Source organism: Oncorhynchus mykiss, chromosome 6, assembly GCF_013265735.2.
Source record: "Oncorhynchus mykiss isolate Arlee chromosome 6, USDA_OmykA_1.1, whole genome shotgun sequence".
Lineage (NCBI taxonomy): Eukaryota > Metazoa > Chordata > Actinopteri > Salmoniformes > Salmonidae > Oncorhynchus > Oncorhynchus mykiss.
The window spans coordinates 33071922-33092071 of record NC_048570.1 but is presented as its reverse complement, the minus strand read 5'-3'; the positions used below and the strand labels follow the sequence as shown (position 1 = coordinate 33092071).

Here is a 20150-nt window from a genome sequence, read left to right as displayed (position 1 = left end):
TTTAAACAACTATGGAACTACGGCTGGAGGAGGTCCTACACGGAACAGAGTCAACAGACAGAAACATGTCCTAGTCAACAGACAGAAACATGTCCTAGTCAACAGACAGAAACATGTCCTAGTCAACAGACAGAAACATGTCCTAGTCAACAGACAGAAACATGTCCTAGTCAACAGACAGAAACATGTCCTAGTCAACAGACAGAAACATGTCCTAGTCAACAGACAGGGACACGGAACTATCAGTCTGTCAGCATGACAGAGAGGAGCCGTGACAACCATGAGTCGTCGTCATTTGGGAGAAAAGCATCACCTGGAAATGGAGTTGGACCTTTTCCATCTCAACTCCCATGAACTTGGCCTTCACCTCAAAGTCTCCAACTTCCTCACTGGGAGAGATGTCAAACATTACATTTTTGAACCTGAGAGAAAAGACAAATACATGCAATTGAATTAATCAACTGAAAAGACAGGATACAGACACAGATAAGACAATAGCAGGACTAGAGTTGGTTAAGGTCACAATGTCAGACAGACTTGTTTTGGCATAACATTTAATGTCAATTGTGAGAAATAGTATGATCAGAAATATAAGCTTAGATATCCAATTTTCTCAAATGGTTTCTGAAATGCATTGACGATATTGGGCCATAGTGTAGTGTGTTTAACTGGCTTTAAAGAGGACATAGCGATGCCTTCTAGATACTAGCTCTCAGTTTCCACTTTGACATGACCTGGAACTCCCACAGAGCAGTGAGGAGCCGACTTTGGCTCTCCTCAGCGCCACTCTAGCTAGAACAGCCTGACCAAAACATGAAGGACAGGAGCGAGTGTTCGGAGAGCGAGAGTGAGAGAAAGTGAAGGAGCGAAAGTGGGGGATAGAGCAAAAAAAACTGAGACAGAGAGAAACCAGAGAGAAAGAGTGAGACAGAACACGGTGGGCTTCTGTATGGACAATGTCCCTTAATGAGGTAGTTCCTCCCACCCCATCTCACACAGAGCTAATACAGCTCACTCCTCACATCAAAGACATGCCCTTGTCCCCGTCCAAATACTTTACCAACGCATCCTTCCTTTCTCCCTTTATTTCATGTTATCACTGATCTGATTGGTGAAAGCTATGAAATAAATTAAATGAAGCTAATAAAGTGTTGGAGAATGTTCCCTTGACCACCACAATACCCGAGACCCAGTATGGTACCAACTCACTTCAGGATTCAATACCATGTTCACATTTGGTGTCCATAGGCGGGTTGTCTGACAACGTCACGAAAATGCTGCACATGCATCGCAGGGGTAGAAGGCCATCTGCTGTTATGATTCTGAACAGTCAGATAGCTAGCAACAATGACAAGAAGCTGCCATGTGGGGAATCATAGGTCGCTTGTTCTTGATACCATGCCTTGTATTGAGGTGTTTTGACTGATGTCACGTCTATGATAATATGGCAACAATTTGCTAACTAGCTAGCTAACAACTGTAACAATGTATTCGAGAGACAAATGCATGTTTTCAATAAACATTTGCAGACAAAATATAGTTTACATGTTGTCAATCATATGATTCTAAGCCAACCTCCGTTTCGCCCCGAAGATGCGCACGCATCAGTTTGGTTAAACAACACACCCACCTATACTCCAAGTCAACCACACACTACATCTGAATCACAAAACCCTGGCTATTCGTTGTAAAAAGTTTGTCTGTTGCATAACATTTTGCTATGGTTTGAAATTGTGTGTACAAATGAATACTACTCCGGTTTCAGGAAGCTGATGTCACTGCACAATGCTAAGCTAGCTAGGACCAGCTGTCCTCAGTGCTGCTCCACTCACTGGTTGGTCTGCAGCCCCTCTATCTCCAGGATCACTCCCTTCTCGTGCAGTCGGGCAGCCGTATACTTCAGAGACTGATGCTTCCACTTCTTACTGCCCTTCTCCTCCACCTTCCTTTCTAGCTTGATGGACCGCCGCGTGTTCCTGTGGACACACAGACACGCGCCAGATAAGACACACGCATGGAAGTCACACAAACACATACTTAACACATCAAGTTTTGAATGGGACCAAGAGCAATGACAATGTATTTCAACACTAGCCCATATGGCCCAATTCCAAACCAATCCATCCTCTCCATCTCTAGATCTTTGTTGACTTGCAAGGCCCTGTACAGTGTTTGTGAAGGTCGGGTGAACTTCAACTTATGGTTAGTGGCGAGGGATGGGTTTTGTAGGGAACACTCACTTCCTGTTGAGGTTGTCGAGGCAGGTCTTGATGTAAGTGTCGTAGTAGTTGGTCTGGTCCTGATAGAAGGCTGTCTTGGAGTTGAGCGCACTCAGTGCCTGCTGGAGCTTCACCAGCTCCGCCCTCCTCCTCTGTCTGTAGCGTCTCTGGTAACGAATGTCCTGTCAATCACACGCAGAAGGGACATGATTGGTCATCTACAACACAAACGCTGAAGGCCATCAGTGTGCTTGTGTCTCTGTGTGTGTGTTTGTGCGCATGTGTACCTTGGCAATGTCGTTGATGAGGTCCTGGTACTTGTTGCTAGCGGTGACCAGGCCAGCCTGCTCCAGGGTTCGGAGGTTGCGGAGGATCTTCCTCTTCTTCTGCTCCAGAGGCAGCTGTCTGTCCTCCAGCACCGCCTGGCTGCTCTTCAGTCCCTCTGGGGTCTGGGCGTCCTGCACCGCACGCAGCGCCACCACCTTAGAATGCTCACACTCCTACAGGACAGCACAGGTAGGAAGAGGCAGACACACAAAAACAGAAAGGAAGGTTAGCATGTCTAGTCAGTCCACTCTTTCCCACTCCGGCATGACACAAAGGGAAAAGCATAATAATAAAACCACTGATAGAGAAGTAGGCTATTTGAGGTGTGTGGTTGGCTGGGCTGTGTAGGGTTCATCATTATGACATCACCTGGAGGGCAGAGGCCGGGGTCTCAAGGGTCTCTGGGAGAGTGTCTCCTGGCTGGATCCTGATCACATCTACTATCAGCTTCTTAGTCCTGAGAGAGAGAGAGAGACCGAGAGAGAGGTAGATGAGACGGATTAAAAAGGATTATGTCTTTTCAACTAAACAGCGTAGCTCTCCTCAAACATTTAAGTCTTGTTGATTTGGTAGTGCGTTGAGCTCTGGCCTCTGCTTTGCACTGGGCTCAGGGGGAGAGCAAACATCTTGCTATGTTAACACACACACACAATGGACATGTCACTGTCCCGTTGGAGTTTCCATGACCCTGCAGTAGGGCATGACGCCACTCAAACACATTTCCTTTTTACTGACCCAGTGCATGGTGGACCGACACTTACCAGGACTACAGTGACACTCTGTATGCCTCCCAAACGGCAGCCTATTCCCTTTATAGGGCCCTGGTCAAAAGTAGCGCACTATAAAGAGTAGGGGTGCCATTTAGGACACAGAGCCTGAGAAAGCAGAGCTGGAGGGTTGACATCCTGAACATCTCAACTACTGTAGGTCAGATGAACAGAGTTGTCTAGAGATACCATCTATAGTATCATAGGTAGCACCAGGAGGTTTTCCTGACCACATGATTAGTCGTGATTATTGGTGCTCATGTCGCAGGAAACATGATGTAAACATTCACATCAGCAGAACAGAGGCTGTCTTTTAAACACAGCCTTCTCAAGGAAGAGCAAGAAATGGGCTAAAAATGTCAGGACAGGAAGTGGTAGTGGAGCAGGAAAGAGCACGTAGAGCTGTCACTGAGCAATACCCACTGTGGTTATTTATGTATGTACCTACTGGAACGTCATAACACAGCATTGAAACAGTGTTTCTTCTGGCTTCTTCCAAGTTAGCTTGGTCAGTACAAAACAGCTCACTGTGCAGTCTCCAGGGTTGGGTAGGTTACTTTCCAAATGTAATCCATTAGTTACTAGTTACCTGTCCAAAATTGTAATCAGTAACATAACTTTTGGATTACCCAAACTCAGTAACGTAATCTGATTACATTCAGTTACTTTTAGATGACTTTCCCCTTAAGAGGCATTAGAAGAAGACAAAATTGTATGTTACCAATTGAATGACATCAATGTCAATCAATGTTAAAGTTTACATAGCTGGCCATATATGGATGTTAAATTTTACTTTATGGGTTGGTTATGTAGGCTTCTTCTAACCCATCGCTTTCTACTACATATGATTAAATTACATCTTTACATGAATATATCTAACAACTACAGATTGCCCCTTTAAGTCTATGTGAGTTGAGAGCATGTGTCCATTAGGCCTATGGATTTTTTTTTTTTTATGAGTTTGAATTAGATTGAGCAATAAAAGCCCCACTTTTATTCTACAGGCTGGGATCCGCACTATGCAGCTGTTGCAAAAACGCATTTTTCACTGGCTGACCACTGGTTTCAAAAACAATGGTTGATAGGCAGCTTAAACTTCTTGAATTCAACCATTATTGGGTTCAAATACACATTTAGATTTGTGAACAGTCATCCACAACAACCACAGTAAGGCACAAATAGCTAAATGAGAGAGCAGCAGTGTGATTCACATAAATGCGCTATGTAGATAGCAATAATAAGTTATATCCATATTGCCGCAGACTACACCACTGCTGTCATACTTAACTCCAAGCATTTATTCCAGTTGGATAATCTTTGGATGCGGACAGCAGTCGTACCATTGGAAGACATAGCTTGGACTGTAGACTACAAAAGCCTATTCCTGCTCTTTTCCCACAATCCATCAAACACATTTGGTGTGTCATCATAGTGGTCTCTGACTTGTGGTCAGACTCGCTCAGGTAGAACAAACTTGCACCTTTTTTCAATGCTGATTTGAATGTCATTGAGAAAACAGTGTGATATATTTTTATGCGCAAACATCCTTTCTGAATTTATAAGTAATCCTCAAATTAATCATCTAGTATTTCAAGTATCTGTAATCTGATTACAATATTGTAGCTGGTAACAATGGATTAGTTACCCTTTTTTTGTAATCCCTTACATGTAACGGATTACATGTAATCCGTTACTCCCCAACCCTGGCAGTCTCTGTGTGTGGATGGAGATTCTAGTAGGTCACCATAATGGAGAGTCAATAAGAGATCTACTATATAGGGAATAGGGTGCCATTGGGGACTCATCCAGACTCTTACTTCATCATCAGGCCCTTCGTGTCCTTGTCATCTCCCTCCAGAAGCTCAAACTTGCTGGTGAGTGTGAGGGAGATCTCCGTCTTAGCCAGCTGACTCAGGGTGCTCTCCTTGTTGGGATGGTTAGGATCCACGGCTCCTTCACCTGGAGAAAAGACAAACATGCTTAGCTCTCCCTGCAGGCAGCTTCCTGACTCATTCTGAGACTGTGTGTACATGCTTATCACAAATTAGGATTCTGTCCTGTAAATGGATCTTCTAATGTCTGGGAGGAAGTGTGGCGTGTAAGAGGTATGGTGGTGTGTGTGGTACCCAGCAGTGCCTCCACATCAGGCGCGTCCCCTAGGTCCTCCAGCAGCTCATGCAGCAGGTCGTTGTGGTCGGGGGAGATGGCCTCCAGGTGCTCCAACACCAGCTAGGACACACACACGGTTAAATCACAGTAGCTAGGACACACACACACGGTTAATCACAGTAGCTAGGACACACACACACGGTTAATCACAGTAGCTAGGACACACACACACGGTTAATCACTGTAGCTAGGACACACACACACGGTTAATCACTGTAGCTAGGACACACACGGTTAATCACAGTAGCTAGGACACACACACGGTTAATCACAGTAGCTAGGACACACACACACGGTTAAATCACAGTAGCTAGGTCACACACACACGGTTAATCACAGTAGCTAGGACACACACACACACACACGGTTAATCACTGTAGCTAGGCCACATGGTTAATCACAGTAGCTAGGACACACACACGGTTAATCACAGTAGCTAGGACACACACACACACGGTTAATCACAGTAGCTAGGACTCACACACACACGGTTAATCACAGTAGCTAGGACACACACACACACGGTTAATCACTGTAGCTAGGACACACACACACACACGGTTAATCACTGTAGCTAGGACACACACACGGTTAATCACAGTAGCTAGGACACACACACGGTTAATCACAGTAGCTAGGACACACACACACACGGTTAATCACAGTAGCTAGGACACACACACGGTTAATCACTGTAGCTAGGCCACATGGTTAATCACAGTAGCTAGGACACACACACGGTTAATCACTGTAGCCAGGACACACACACACACGGTTAATCACAGTAGCTAGGACTCACACACACACGGTTAATCACAGTAGCTAGGACACACACACGGTTAATCACAGTAGCTAGGACACACACACGGTTAATCACAGTAGCTAGGACACACACACGGTTAATCACTGTAGCTAGGCCACATGGTTAATCACAGTAGCTAGGACACACACACGGTTAATCACTGTAGCCAGGACACACACACACACGGTTAATCACAGTAGCTAGGACACACACACACACGGTTAATCACAGTAGCTAGGACACACACACACGGTTAATCACAGTAGCTAGGACACACACACACAGTTAATCACAGTAGCTAGGACACACACACACGGTTAATCACAGTAGCTAGGACACACACACGGTTAATCACAGTAGCTAGGACACACACAGTTAATCACAGTAGCTAGGCCACACACGGTTAATCACAGTAGCTAGGCCACATGGTTAATCACAGTAGCTAGGACACACACTCACGGTTAACACTAGCTAGGACACACACTCACGGTTAACACTAGCTAGGACACACACTCACGGTTAACACTAGCTAGGACACACACTCACGGTTAACACTAGCTAGGACACACTCACGGTTAACACTAGCTAGGACACACACTCACGGTTAACACTAGCTAGGACACACACTCACGGTTAACACCAGCTAGGACACACACAATACACACATCACTTTTGTGTTATCTACTAGACACGCTTTTCTCCAACCCTAGGCCTCTCCAGCTCAAGATGCATGCAAGCTCTGTGTGAGATAACGGTTCATGAGGTCAGCCCTGTTCTTCTAGAGTCCGTCAAATCAATCTCAGCCCTTCATCCGTCTCTCATCTGAGAAGTCTAGAACCTCTGATGTCCTCTGATGATACAAGAGGTCTGTCACCATTACCACTCCCTTACCCAGGGGATGGAGATAAGAGAAGAGGGGCAGTAGGTTCCATAGAGGGGCAGTAGAGTCCTAGTTCACGTCCCAAACGGAACCTTATTCCCTAAATAGCGCACTACCTTTGACCATGGCCCATAGAGCTCAGGTCAAAGCCCTGGTCAAAGTTAGTGCATTATATAGGAAACGGGGTGCCATTTGGGATGCACCCATAGCCTGGGCTTACCGAGTGTGTGTTGATGATCTCATCTATAGAGATGTAGATGACAGGCTTGCTCAGAGTCACCATGTCAGAGTACTCATCCACGTTAAACTTCTCCTCTGGCTCGGGGACGTCACACGCAGCCTGGAAAAACACCCTGCCAGACAGGATCAAAGCATTCGGGTTGATTACTACCACACCAGGAAGATTTAAAAAAATGATTTATTGATTTAACTAGGTAAGTAAGTTAAGAACAAATTCTTATTTTCAATGACGGCCTACACCGGCCAAACCCGGACGACGCTGGGCCAATTGTGCGCCGCCCTATGGGACTCCCAAACACGGCCGGTTGTGATACAGCCTGGATTCGAACCAGGTGTCTAGTGACGGCTGTAGTGCCTTAGACCACTGTGCCACTCGGAAGACCCAGATAACTGGACACATTTGTAATAGTAATATTATCAGTTTACAAGGAACCATATATTTCTGATATCTACCCCAAAATAAACAAAACAACAAATAATATTGAAATCAGCTTAAAAGACAAAACATATCCTGTTGAATCAGGGTTTCTTCAAGAAAATTGACAGTTGTGGTTTTCAGTGACTGTAGTTCAAATTGATTTCCAAAAAAGATGAGTCAACTGTTTGGAGGGAGGGGCAGAGAACTCTGGGAACACAACTGTGTCCCTTTCTCTCGCTCTGTGTTTGAGTGTGTGTGTGTCTTGAGTTTGAGTGAAGACACACTACCCCACTTTCCTTGCCGACTTCTGCAATTTCACACAGACACTTCCTCTTTCTCCCTGCTCACCTTTGGCTCACGTCAACTTAACCCTGTTCTGACTTTCCTGTGACCTCCCAAGCGTTTACCGCTACAGCCCGCTCTGTCTTAAAGGATTCCCTTTTGCTTCATTAGATGGAACATTTCTCTGAGCAGTTTAATACGGAGTGAAAGTGAACTTTATCCAATAGTCTTGGGAGTTGTAGTTCTTTACTCTCACCTGAACTTCTGGTAGGTCTGGGAGATGTAGTTATTCATGGAGATCATGTGGGCATTGTCTGCCTCGAACAGCTTGTTGGCGGCGGCATGCTGCAGCATCTTGGCCACGGAGCCCAGGTTACGACGCTGGTCAGAGTGGAGCTGACCTCCGGCTGACATGTCGATGATGTCGAAGCCGTCTGGAGCCACTATGGCTGGGTTCATGTAGCGGTAGTACAGCAGGTTCCCTACAATCTGACAGCCGACACACACACACACACCCTCTGTTAAACGTAGCTGCATAGCTTCCCAAAGGGCTGTTATATCTAAGGACCTGTATTAATCAGTGCGAGCTGGATGACTACTGTGTCAGTGAACACTAGAGGAACCATAACAATACCCATAACAACATCAGCAACATACATGGAAGGTATACGAACAGCAAAGGAATGATCTAATATCACATGTAATACTCCGGTCTTATACCTTCAACAACTCATCCTCTGTAGCGTCAGGGAACTTTTCATGAAGGGAATGCTTTAGGACCTTTGCAATGTATCTCATGCCATAGCTACATGCAAAACAAAACATGGAGATCGTGTGAAATTGACAGGCATTACATAGATACACAACACAGTGATTTGATGCACAAATGATAGGAAGCAATAACATAAAAATGCAGGGGACTGTGAACATTTCAGAATGAGGGGTGTATTTTGGGCAGTTGTATAAAATAATTCCATGGTTGCCCCCTTGGAGTAAATTGAGCACAGCAGAGTATGGAGTCAACAGTTGTCTAAACCAGTAACATGGATGGTTTCTAACCCTCTATAAGCACTGTTTTGTTTACCCTTCCATAAACACACCACAGTCCCAAATGGGACTCTTCCCTTTCTAGTGCACAGGGTGTAATTTGGGGCGCAGCCTGGCAGTTTGGGTTTCTGCCCTGACAGGATGTTTTCTAGTCCTGTTCCCATACAGCTTCACCTTTCAAAATGCATCCTTCCATCCTCCCTTGGAGTGATCGCTGATCTATCACTATTGGAGTTCTGCTACAAGGCTTTTACAGAACCACTCATGTCAGATCAGTGATTGCATCAAGAAATAAAAAAGGAAAGAAAGACGGCTGCATTTTTAAAGAATTCCAAAAGGGCCTGAGACATACGGAATGTTATCCAGTGACGACACAATGGAGTTGAGCACTTTGTCTGTGGCCGTCCGCAGCGCCTGACTGGAGGACTCCAGCTTGGCGCGCACCTCCTTGTGTGACATGGCCTGGTCCGGGGTCACCTCGTAGGGCAGTTTACTAAGAGAGGGGGGACAACAGTTAGGTCAATGTGTGTATGTGCAGGTCAGACCTGGTTCAAATACATGTGAATTTGATATACTTATTTTCTGTGTATTTGAGTATTGTCTAATAATGGGGCCCGACTGTTGGAAAGTATTTTCAAATACTTATTTCAAATACTATTTTCAAATGCCTTGGTTAAATACATGGCAGTGTATTTGAGTCACAGTGTATTTTCAAATAAATCATATCTAAATACTTACTTCCAAAGGTCTTTGAAAATGATTGAAATACCCTAAATAGTATTTGAACCCAGGCCTAACAATACATGCATTACGAGGGTTCAATGCTGTAACAACACAGAATAAAACAATTGATGGTAATGACTGCCCATTACTATCACTTATAAAGGCATCATTTATTGACATTGCTTTACCAAATAAAAATATTTGGGTTGTGTATATTACATATGTTTTTAGTATGATGAATTTATTATTATATTTATAAAACCACAATGATGGTAGTGACTGCTCATTACTGCATAGCATGTATTAATAAACCATCCTTTAAACACATTACTTTAATAAAATATTGATAAACAAAATATTTGATGACTTATTCTATTCTTAGTCATCATCTCATGTCTGCTCAGGCAGTAGCAACCTGCCAGCCATCTATCTCTGTGCTCCCAAAAGAGTCATCCTCCAGGCTAGTAGGCTAGCCTAGCTGGCTAGCTGCCTGTGGTCTGACGAAGTCACTATTTCAGTAGTTCTTCTAAGTAGATAAGGCATACTTTTAAGACAAATAACAACTATCAATTAATTAGCTGTATTGTCGGGTAGAGAGACATTAAGCAACCGCTCTCTATCCCTCTCTTGTCTATCCGTCTTCCTCTCCGTGTCTGTCTGCGGCACTGAGGTATAATTAGAACAGGTCTGCCAGCCCCACAGGCTTGCAAGAACCAATGAGAACAGGCAGCTTCGGCGCAATGGATTCTGGTCATTGTAGTTAATTGCAACATCGTCTGCACTTAACTATGATGAGTTAACGTCTCAGAGTAATCTCTCCAGAGAAATGGCACGTTGAGTGCACAGAAAAACTCAAAGGAATTCAAATAATTGAACCGTCAGTCAACTAGTTATTTAAAAACCGAAAATAAACTGAAAGGTTGGTTAATCGCTTAGCACTAGTGTGTGTCCCACCTGGCCTCTCCAGTGTTGGTCTCCAGCTGGTTGACCCAGGCCTTGTACACATCCACAGGGTTGGTGTTGATGCCCAGGCCCTTGTCCTCGATGATCTCCTTGACAACAGGCGCCAGCAGCTGCCTCAGCGTGTTGTGACCACGGGCTCCACGGTTGAAGCTCACCACCATCTTGATGACCGTGGGGTTCCCGGTCACAATGTCCTGGATCTGGTCCACCTTGGACCTGAGGAGGGGTGGAGAAGAGAGATCATTTTTATCATACAACTTTATTATTCCTTTATATTCAATCAGGAAATATCAGACAACAATATAAGAACAAATGATATATAATACTGTATATGACTGGAGAGGGTCCTTGAGTTATGAACAAGGGGAACAGTGGATTCCCTAGTAGCCTGGTTGACTGACTGTTGCAATAAACAGTGCTACTGTACATCGTTGCCTTATCTGACCAATGAGCTAGCAAAAATGAGCTGAGAGGAACAAATGCACCCAGGTGAAACCATCTATAGTTACTGTATAAGGGGTGTGTACGATTTGGGGACAGGTGGACAGTTCCACTCACTTGATTTCCTCCTCCAGAGCGGTCTTAAAGAGTTTGAGCAGCAGGTACTCCTCTCTCTGGTTGGAGGCGTAGTTATACAGCGTGAAGATCACTGTGTCCATGAACTTAGTGGACTTGTTCTGTGGCATCTGGAAGATCAGCTTGGCCAGGTATGAAGGGTTGGTCTGTGGAGCAGGAGAGGACCTAGGGGTAAAAGAGTTTGCGTGTATGTGTGTGTGTGCATGTTTAAGCGTGTGTGTTTTGAACTCACCTGTAGCAGGTAGAAGAGGTGCTGGTAGGCCTCTAGTTTCTTCCGTTTGCCTTTGCTGAGGCCCTTGATGCCCTGCCTGTCCCCTGCAGCCAGCTCCTCTTTACTCTTCTTCTTCAGCTTCTTACTGTGGGACACCACATCCTGGGAAGACAGACAGTAAAAACAGATGTGGCAGCATGGAAAAGGCCCTTCTCACCTATCCAGTTGTGTTTGATCAGTGATAGCTTTAAGGAAGACAGGGATGCATTATCAAAGTATCTGAGCAGCAGGCGTATGACTATTGTAGACAATAAAGTGCTGTCTCCAGAAGCAGTTGTGATCAGCAGCATAAGACAAATGTCACCTGTAGGGTGATCCTGTTCTTGACCAGTAAGCCGATCTTAATGTCCATCAGGTTCAGGTCTTTCTCCATCTGCTGATTGGAGCGGATTTTCGTGACCACTTCCTCCCTAAGCCGTGTCACTTCCTGTTCCTCCAGCAGGTCCAGGCTGCTTTGTTCCAGCAGGTGGACAAACTTACGCACCACCGAAAGAGGAGGGTCCTGGGCCCCGGCTACAGGGCAGAGAAAGACAGAGAGAGAGAGAGAGAGAGCGAGAGAGAGAGAGAGAGAAAGAGAGAGAGAGAGAGAGAGAGAGAGAGAGAGAGAGAGAGAGAGAGAGACACACACACACACACGTTTAGCATTGCATCAGAGAAGTTCAGGTAGTTCCATCTCTCTTCGAAATCGTAACTTCTTTGAAACCGTGTGACGTATTAAATGCTGTCTAAACTCACTGAGTGTTCTGTAGTCATCTCTGGCTTTGTTAGCCTTGAGGAAAGCTTGGATCTTCACTATTTCTTTCTCCTGAACATACAAACAAGACAGAAGAGAATCAATCTTCCGTAAATGTCACTGAGGAATAATAGGAGTCATATTGTATGACTCCATTTCAATGACATAAACCCTCATTTTTTATGTAGGTGTTGTGTTACTCACATGGTCTATGAAATACTGCAGTCTTTGAGTGTATTTACGTTTAGCTCTCCACATCTTAACAAATGATTGAAGCTGGACCGAGAGGAAAACAACAACGTTAGCAACTCGTAGCTGTGGGTTTCTATGGGGTTAAACTGTGTGACTTCTCTCCTGATTATTGACATTCTTTATTTCTCACTGTTTCAAACTAATGTTCTCGCTTTCAAATAAGGCTCACAGTCCCAAGTCTAACTTGTTACCTTGACGACAGTCCCCACGTTGCTTTGCAACACGTTGAGTCTGTCTTTGTATACCTTCCTCTGTTTGTAGCCCTTCCAGGAGGCCTAGACACAGACAACATGACATTAAAATCATCCGTGTGTGAGTAAACTACAAAAGCAGTACGTGAATTTTAACTGTAAATATTAAATTCTAGTTTTATTTTTAAAAAATCAAATAATTAAACTGTAGAACAAATGACACAGTATAGTTAGTACCTGTAGTCGGACCACATGTGGCTGTTGTTGTAGTAGGTAGTCCAGTCTCTGGGCATGAGCTCTTCTCACCAGGTAACCTCTGATCCTGGCCTGTAGCTGGGTTACCAGGGTCTCGTTGGCCAACCATAACTGTTCCCTGTTATACTCCGCTGTCACACCTCCAACCACACTCTGACCAGAGGACACATACAACACTAGATTAGTTTTAATGTGTAATGCATTATAAATGACTCAGAACATGTGTGTGGTCTCTGGTGGTGTTCTTTGTGCTATGTATGGAGAAGGTTATTCTGTTAACTGATATTTTGTGGTCTGTGTCATGCAACAAGAATAATACATCATGTCTTAGGGGGCGGCAGGTAGCCTAGCGGTTAGAGCATTGGGCCATTAACTGAAAGGTTGCAAGGTTGCAAGATCGAATCCCCGAGCTGACAAGGTAAAAATCTGTTGTTCTGTCATTGAAAATAATAATTCGTTCTTAACTGACTTGCCTAGTTAAATAATGGTAAAATGTAGAAAGAATACATCATTTCTTATGTAGAATCCAACATAAATATGATAGGGACCTGTATTTCCTCTCTGCGGAGCTGTGTGCTGTTGTGTGTGAAGTCCTCTGGCTCCTCCCAGGTCCCCTCTCTGTTCTCCAGGTTGTAGTAGTAGTCATAACTGTCCTTGATACGGTGTTTCACCCACACACACTCACTGCTGCCTGCTAGAGGAAACAACACCTGGACATCACACATACTCTCACTGCTGCCTGCTAGAGGAAACAACACCTGGACATCACACACACACACTCATTGCTGCCTGCTACAGAGGAAACAACACCTGGACATCACACACACACACTCACTGCTGCCTGCTAGAGGAAACAACACCTGGACATCACACACACTCTCACTGCTGCCTGCTAGAGGAAACAACACCTGGACATCACACACACACACTCACTGCTGCCTGCTAGAGGAAACAACACCTGGACATCACACACACACACTCACTGCTGCCTGCTAGAGGAAACAACACCTGGACATCACACACACACACTCACTGCTGCCTGCTAGAGGAAACAACACCTGGACATCACACACACACACTCACTGCTGCCTGCTAGAGGAAACAACACCTGGACATCACACACACACTCTCACTGCTGCCTGCTAGAGGAAACAACACACGGACATCACACACACTCTCACTGCTGCCTGCTAGAGGAAACAACACCTGGACATCACACACACACACTCACTGCTGCCTGCTAGAGGAAACAACACCTGGACATCACACACACACACTCACTGCTGCCTGCTAGAGGAAACAACACCTGGACATCACACACACACTCTCACTGCTGCCTGCTAGAGGAAACAACACACGGACATCACACACACTCCCACCTGCTACAGAGGAAACACACACACACACACACACAGCAGAGGACACAACACCTGGACATCACACACACACACTCTCACTGCTGCCTGCTAGAGGAAACAGCTGAACATCACTCACTAACCTCCAATTGCATGATTTACACAATAGTTGACTGTAATATGTGGTTGTCGTACCTAGCTACCTTAAGGCAAATGCACTAAGTTGCGCTGCATAAGAGCTAAGGAGATAAATGACTGAAATGTAAATGACATGCTAGAAGTTGGGAAGGTAATGTACGGAGAACAAACAGCCATAAATAAGCTGATTGTATGCCAGGTTACCAGTGGTAGTGTTGAGGTCCTGGCGCTGGGCCAGCTGTGTCTGGTAGGTGTCTGCACACTCAGACAGAACCCCTCTCAGCCCTGCCAGGGGAGACTGGAGGGCATGTAGGGTGGTCTGAGAGTCCCCCTCCGCCACCTCCCTGTTGATGTCTGCCACAGCTCCTGCCACTGCCACAGACAAAACGCACACAGGATCAGTTATGACATTTAACATTTTGGTCATGTTGCTCTTATCCAGTGGTTGGAGAATTGTGATGTGAAGAACTACTAAGAAATGATTTGTTCATGGTTTTGAGTGAATGGTTGGGAGTGAGCATGGTGTGCCTACATGCGAGAGCCTCCTCTTCATCTTGGTTGGCTGTGTGTATCCCTTCTTGAATCTGGTCGAGCCACAGCACAGCAGACTCATCCCCTGAGCTCTGGAGTCACAGACACACAGAGTCAATCTCTGCTTTTCAGAGTGGTAGACCACACAAACATTGACAATCCACACAATGCAATGCATAATTCTAGCTTGAGATGTGCACACATCATTTCAACTTTCTGGTAAAATCAAGTGTTTGAGATACAACCACAGATCTCAAGTTAGGCTTGAGCCCTAACTGAATGTTCTTCTAAGTACTAACCGAGACAGCACATGTAAAAACAAAAATGCCTCCTCCCCCCAAAACATACCTGGGTTAAAATACTTAGCATTCTGTGGTGTTTTCTATTGGTTTATTAAGCCACACATTCCCAAACTGGCAGAGATAACGTTTTTGTAAATATTTGAAGTATTTGAAACCCAGGTATGAAGCACATTAACAGCTACAAAGACAGCGCCAGCATGAACATTACGTTGTACCATTCCCTCTGTGCCCAGAGGTAAGACCTGAGGGAAAATGTCAAAACACATTGTTAGTTAATGGACAAAACAGCCTCAGCTCAGTCCACACCATTGGTCATGGGTCCATGGCTCAAACACAAATACCACTTAAAATAGCAGAGAAACCACACTGAACGTTTATTCAGCCTGCCTGACCAACATTTTCCTTCTCAGACTAATTGTGGAGACCTTTGGGAGCAGAGAGGTTGTCTCCCCAATGACACAAAAGGCAGGAAGGAAGCCAGGAGAAAAAAGCCCCCCTTAGTATGTCAGGAAGTGGATCTGCTTTTGAACAGTGAATTCCCCACTGACCAAACAGTATATAAATACCTTTAGGACGTGCATAAGATAAGCAAGAACTCATACAAGCACAAACATAACATACAGACCAAAGCTAAATAGGAACTTGTTACCATACTTTCTAACTTGAAAATTGTAGTTCCGATCACATGGAATTAAAATGTGTGTGACTCATGGGGAATACTGAAGGTCAAAGCAGGTTCATGGAAACTGTTCCAGGAAGCTTGGGTTTTGAAATCATCCTACTGTATGTTTGATGTTACCCAAGCTGATAATCTTGTTACTTAGTTTAACCGGAGTTAATCTTTTTACTCTAACATTAGTAATTTTGCATTAGACAAGCCATATTTTCAGTCACAGAAAACTGAAAGACTTGAGAAACCTGCTCACACACACAAAAAAAAAAAAAACTATTTGAGGAATGACAAACAGTAAACTATTAGGACCGTCTCCTCCCACTCGGCTGAATCAGTAGATAGTGTCTGACGCAGAGCAGGAATTCAGTTTCAAGCCTGGACAGGAAACACACACACAGTATACACACACCCTATGCACACAGCCTCACGGTCCACTGCTCACACCAGTGTAGAATGGACTTCCAGTACAGTAGCCTGCTTGATCATGTGAACCAGCTATCTGGATGGCTAGTTGATTCTGCTAGTTAATCCTGATAATGAACAACTAGCCTATAGCAAGTCAATAGAAACACTAGTGGACTTTGAGTTATACAGGGATAATAATAACAACAATGTGGCGGAGACAGGAGAAAGACCGGACCAATACACTGGCTGGGATTCTCTTCTGTCTGACGGTAGGACTGTCTCTCCAGGACAATGGTAAGTCACATTCTTTTTACATTTTCCCATAGGATTTTAGAGAGGACATCATTCTTAAGCCTTTCATATTACAATTGGGGACTTTGCATCCCCTTGGTCAAGCTGCATTTTGGTAGGGCTTCACCAGTTCTGTTTCCCCTCCATCAACAACATGCTTGTTATGCCTAAATGTTTGCCAGTAAATCAGCTTCACAATCGCTAGTGTACGGTTGTCACACATCTTGTATGAATTGTGTAACATCATGCATGTTTTAAACAGCATTTTGAGCCAATTAACTTAAAAAATATCTATATTATTATAATGACAAGTAGAAAACCTCACATCAGAATTAAAATCTGTGTTCTTCACCCCCATTTCACCACAGAGGAGAAAGTCAACAAGACAAAAACAACCGCCTTAGCTGTGTTGGACCCAAGGACGTTCAATGGCAGGAGAGTTCAGACCAACTGTACGGCTGAGGCTGGGCCCCCCAGCTTGATCCACCTGTCCCCTGGGGCCCCTGGGCTGGATGTGAGGCTGGAGGACCCTGCAGTAGCCTACACCACGGGGCTCCTCAGCACCCGGCTCATCCCCTCAGCCTACCTCCTGGCCATGGCAGTGGGCATCCCCTCCAACGCTTATATCCTGGCCTTCCTGAGGCTCCGGGCCAGGTCTTTCTCCACGGCTGTCCTCTACCTTAGCCTGGCCCTCTCTGACCTACTCCTCCTGCTCTCCCTGGCCCTCCGAGTCCACTACCACCTAAACGGAAACAACTGGGTGTTCGGCGAAGCTGCCTGCCGTGTCGTCACCGCTTGTTTCTATGGCAATGTCTACTGCTCTGCCCACACCATCGCTTGTGTCAGCCTCAAGCGCTACCTGGCCGTGGTGAGGCCCTTCCTGTACAGGCGGCTGCCCAAGACGGCCTGGGCGCTGGGGGCAAGCCTGGGGGTGTGGGGCCTGTTTGGGGTGGCTGTGATGCCTGAGCTCCTGGTGAGACAGAGCTTCCTGCTGCCTCGTCTGGGATTCACCACCTGCCATGACATACTGCCCCTGGAGGACTCCCCCCACGCACTGCTGGTGCCCTACAGGTTGGCACTGGTCTGTTTAGGGTTACTCGTGCCCTTTGTGGTCTGTGCCTGGACCCATGTGGCGGTGGTGCAGCATCTGGGTCGCTCGGGCCTTGACTGGACACCCTTCATCAGGGTCAGTACACTGGTCTTCCTCATCTTCACTGTGTGTTTCGCTCCCAGCGGCGTCCTCCATATCGCCCATTACGTGAGGCTGTCCACCAGTGGAGAGGACGGGCTGTATGTGTACTCCAGCGCTACAGTGTGTCTGTGCTGCTTCCACAGCTGTCTGGACCCCTTCCTGTGTATTCTCATGTCCAGGACAACCGCCTCCAAACTGCGCTTCGCCTCTCTCAGGAGGACACAGCAGACACCTGTTCTGGTGTAGAGACTGTGTGTATGTGCCCACTGTATTTAAAAAATATATATTTCAGCTTTATTTAACCAGGTAAGCTAGTTGAGAACAAGTTCTCATTTACAACTGCGACCTGGCCAAGATAAAGCAAAGCAGTGCGACACAAACAGAGTTATACATGGAATAAACAAGTGTACAGTTAATAACACAATAGAAAGAATAAAAAAAAGTGTGTGCAAATGGCGAGAGGTGGTAAGGCAATAAATAGGCCATAGTAGCAAAGTAATTACAGTTTAGCAAATTAACAATGGAGTGATAGATGTGCAGATGATGATGTGCAAGTAGAAATACTGGTGTGCAAAAGAGCAGAAAAGTAAATCAAAACAATATGGAGATGAGTTAGGTAGATTGGGTGGGCTATTTACTGATGGGCCATGTACAGCTTGTACAGTATCTTCCATTGTCAGAGCACAGTGGGGGAGCCCAGAGCATGAACAAGCAAACTACTGAAAATGAAGAGGCAGGAAAGCCGTCTGGAACTACACGCTGTAAACAAGTGAACAGGAAACAGCTCTGCTTGAAATCTGAACACAATGCTATGCGTTCTCCCCTGTGGGATACTATCAGAGCTACTAAGTTGATGGTTTAGCAAATGTTTTCATTTGTGTACAGTATCAGTAAGGATGTCCTGAAAAACCAGCCGACGGCAACAGTGACGACAAAAACAATTCTCCCAGAGACAATGTTGAGAGACCAGACTGCTTCGGCATGTCCAGCCCACTCATTATCTCAGCCAAGGAAGGACATGCTTACTTCAAAGTTATCATTATGTACTGTTTTGATTTGTTCACAAGGACAATTTGTAAATATAAAACCCTTGCAATACAAATGAACTATTACCATACATTCATTTATTAGTTAATTCCCATTTTAATTCCGTATATTCTATTGTCCACATTGATAGGTGTAGACTGCACACGCCTTTCATTTTAGTCATTTAGCAGACACTCTTATCCAAAACAACTTAGAGTTAAAGTCAGTGCATTCATCTTAAAATAGCTAGGTGGGAAACTACATATCTCAGTCTTAGTAAGTACACTTTACCTACATTTTAGTAGCAGAAAAGTCAGTGCTAGTAAGAGGAAAAAAAGTCAAGTGAGAGTGTTCGTTCACGACAGGCTATTTTTAAATGTGAAGGCCAGCATCCCGGAGTCTCCTCTTCACTGTTGACGTTGAGACTGGTGATTTGCAGGTACTATTTAATGAAGCTGCCAGTTGAGGACTTGTGAGGCATCTGTTTCTCAAACTTGACACTAATGTACTTGTCCACTTGCTCAGTTTTCTATTCTGGTTAGGGCCAGTTTACGCTGTTCTGTGAAGGGAGTAGTACACAGCGTTGTACGAGATTTTCAGTTTTTTTTCTTCTTCTTTTTAAAAATTTTTTTTACCCCTTTTTCTCCCCAATTTTCGTGGTATCCAATTGTTAGTAGCTACTATCTTGTCTCATCGCTACAACTCCCGTACGGGCTCGGGAGAGACGAAGGTTGAAAGTCATGCGTCCTCCGATACACAACCCAACCAAGCCGCCCTGCTTTTTAACACAGGGCGCATCCAACCCGGAAGCCAGCCGCACCAATGTGTCGGAGGAAACACAGTGCACCTGGCAACCTTGGTTAGCGTGCACTGCGCCCGGCCCGCCACAGGAGTCGCTGGTGCGCGATGAGACAATGATATCCCTACCAGCCAAACCCTCCCTAACCCGGACGACGCCAAGCCAATTGTGCGTCAGTTTCTTGGCAATTTCTCGCATGGAATAGCCATAATTTCTCAGAACAAAAATAGACTGACGAGTTTCAGAAGAAAGTTATTTGTTTCTAGTCATTTTGAGCCTGTAATTGAACCCACAAATGCTGATGCTCCAACTAGTCTAAAAGC

General features: G+C 45.2%; 2 protein-coding genes across 3 annotated transcripts in view; one reads left to right on the top strand and one right to left on the bottom strand.

Annotated features, from left to right (window-relative positions):
- The window catches only part of iqgap2 (IQ motif containing GTPase activating protein 2), an 84552-nt gene that overhangs the window by 671 nt on the left and 63731 nt on the right, over positions 1-20150 (bottom strand). Inside the window, exons 16-37 of one of the 2 annotated variants that reach the window (XM_036979942.1) lie at positions 15141-15231; positions 14813-14980; positions 13664-13806; positions 13098-13268; positions 12861-12944; positions 12622-12693; positions 12420-12489; positions 11989-12197; positions 11646-11786; positions 11396-11559; positions 10829-11053; positions 9504-9644; positions 8825-8909; positions 8361-8593; positions 7385-7517; positions 5440-5542; positions 5131-5272; positions 2916-3003; positions 2507-2719; positions 2241-2401; positions 1833-1976; positions 314-422 (exon numbers count right to left, since the gene is read on the bottom strand). In XM_036979942.1, coding sequence (XP_036835837.1) covers positions 314-422; positions 1833-1976; positions 2241-2401; positions 2507-2719; positions 2916-3003; positions 5131-5272; positions 5440-5542; positions 7385-7517; positions 8361-8593; positions 8825-8909; positions 9504-9644; positions 10829-11053; positions 11396-11559; positions 11646-11786; positions 11989-12197; positions 12420-12489; positions 12622-12693; positions 12861-12944; positions 13098-13268; positions 13664-13806; positions 14813-14980; positions 15141-15231 — 3090 coding nt within the window. Of the gene's footprint in view, positions 1-313; positions 423-1832; positions 1977-2240; positions 2402-2506; positions 2720-2915; positions 3004-5130; positions 5273-5439; positions 5543-7384; positions 7518-8360; positions 8594-8824; positions 8910-9503; positions 9645-10828; positions 11054-11395; positions 11560-11645; positions 11787-11988; positions 12198-12419; positions 12490-12621; positions 12694-12860; positions 12945-13097; positions 13269-13663; positions 13810-14812; positions 14981-15140; positions 15232-20150 lie in introns of both variants that reach the window. The other variant, XM_036979941.1, reaches the window with a different exon arrangement.
- On the top strand, positions 15966-18371 carry LOC110525797 (proteinase-activated receptor 3). The gene is made up of 2 exons (XM_021606227.2): positions 15966-16813; positions 17179-18371. The coding sequence occupies exons 1-2, from the start codon at positions 16726-16728 to the stop codon at positions 18246-18248; spliced, it is 1158 nt and encodes a 385-aa protein (XP_021461902.1). The 5' UTR covers positions 15966-16725; the 3' UTR covers positions 18249-18371.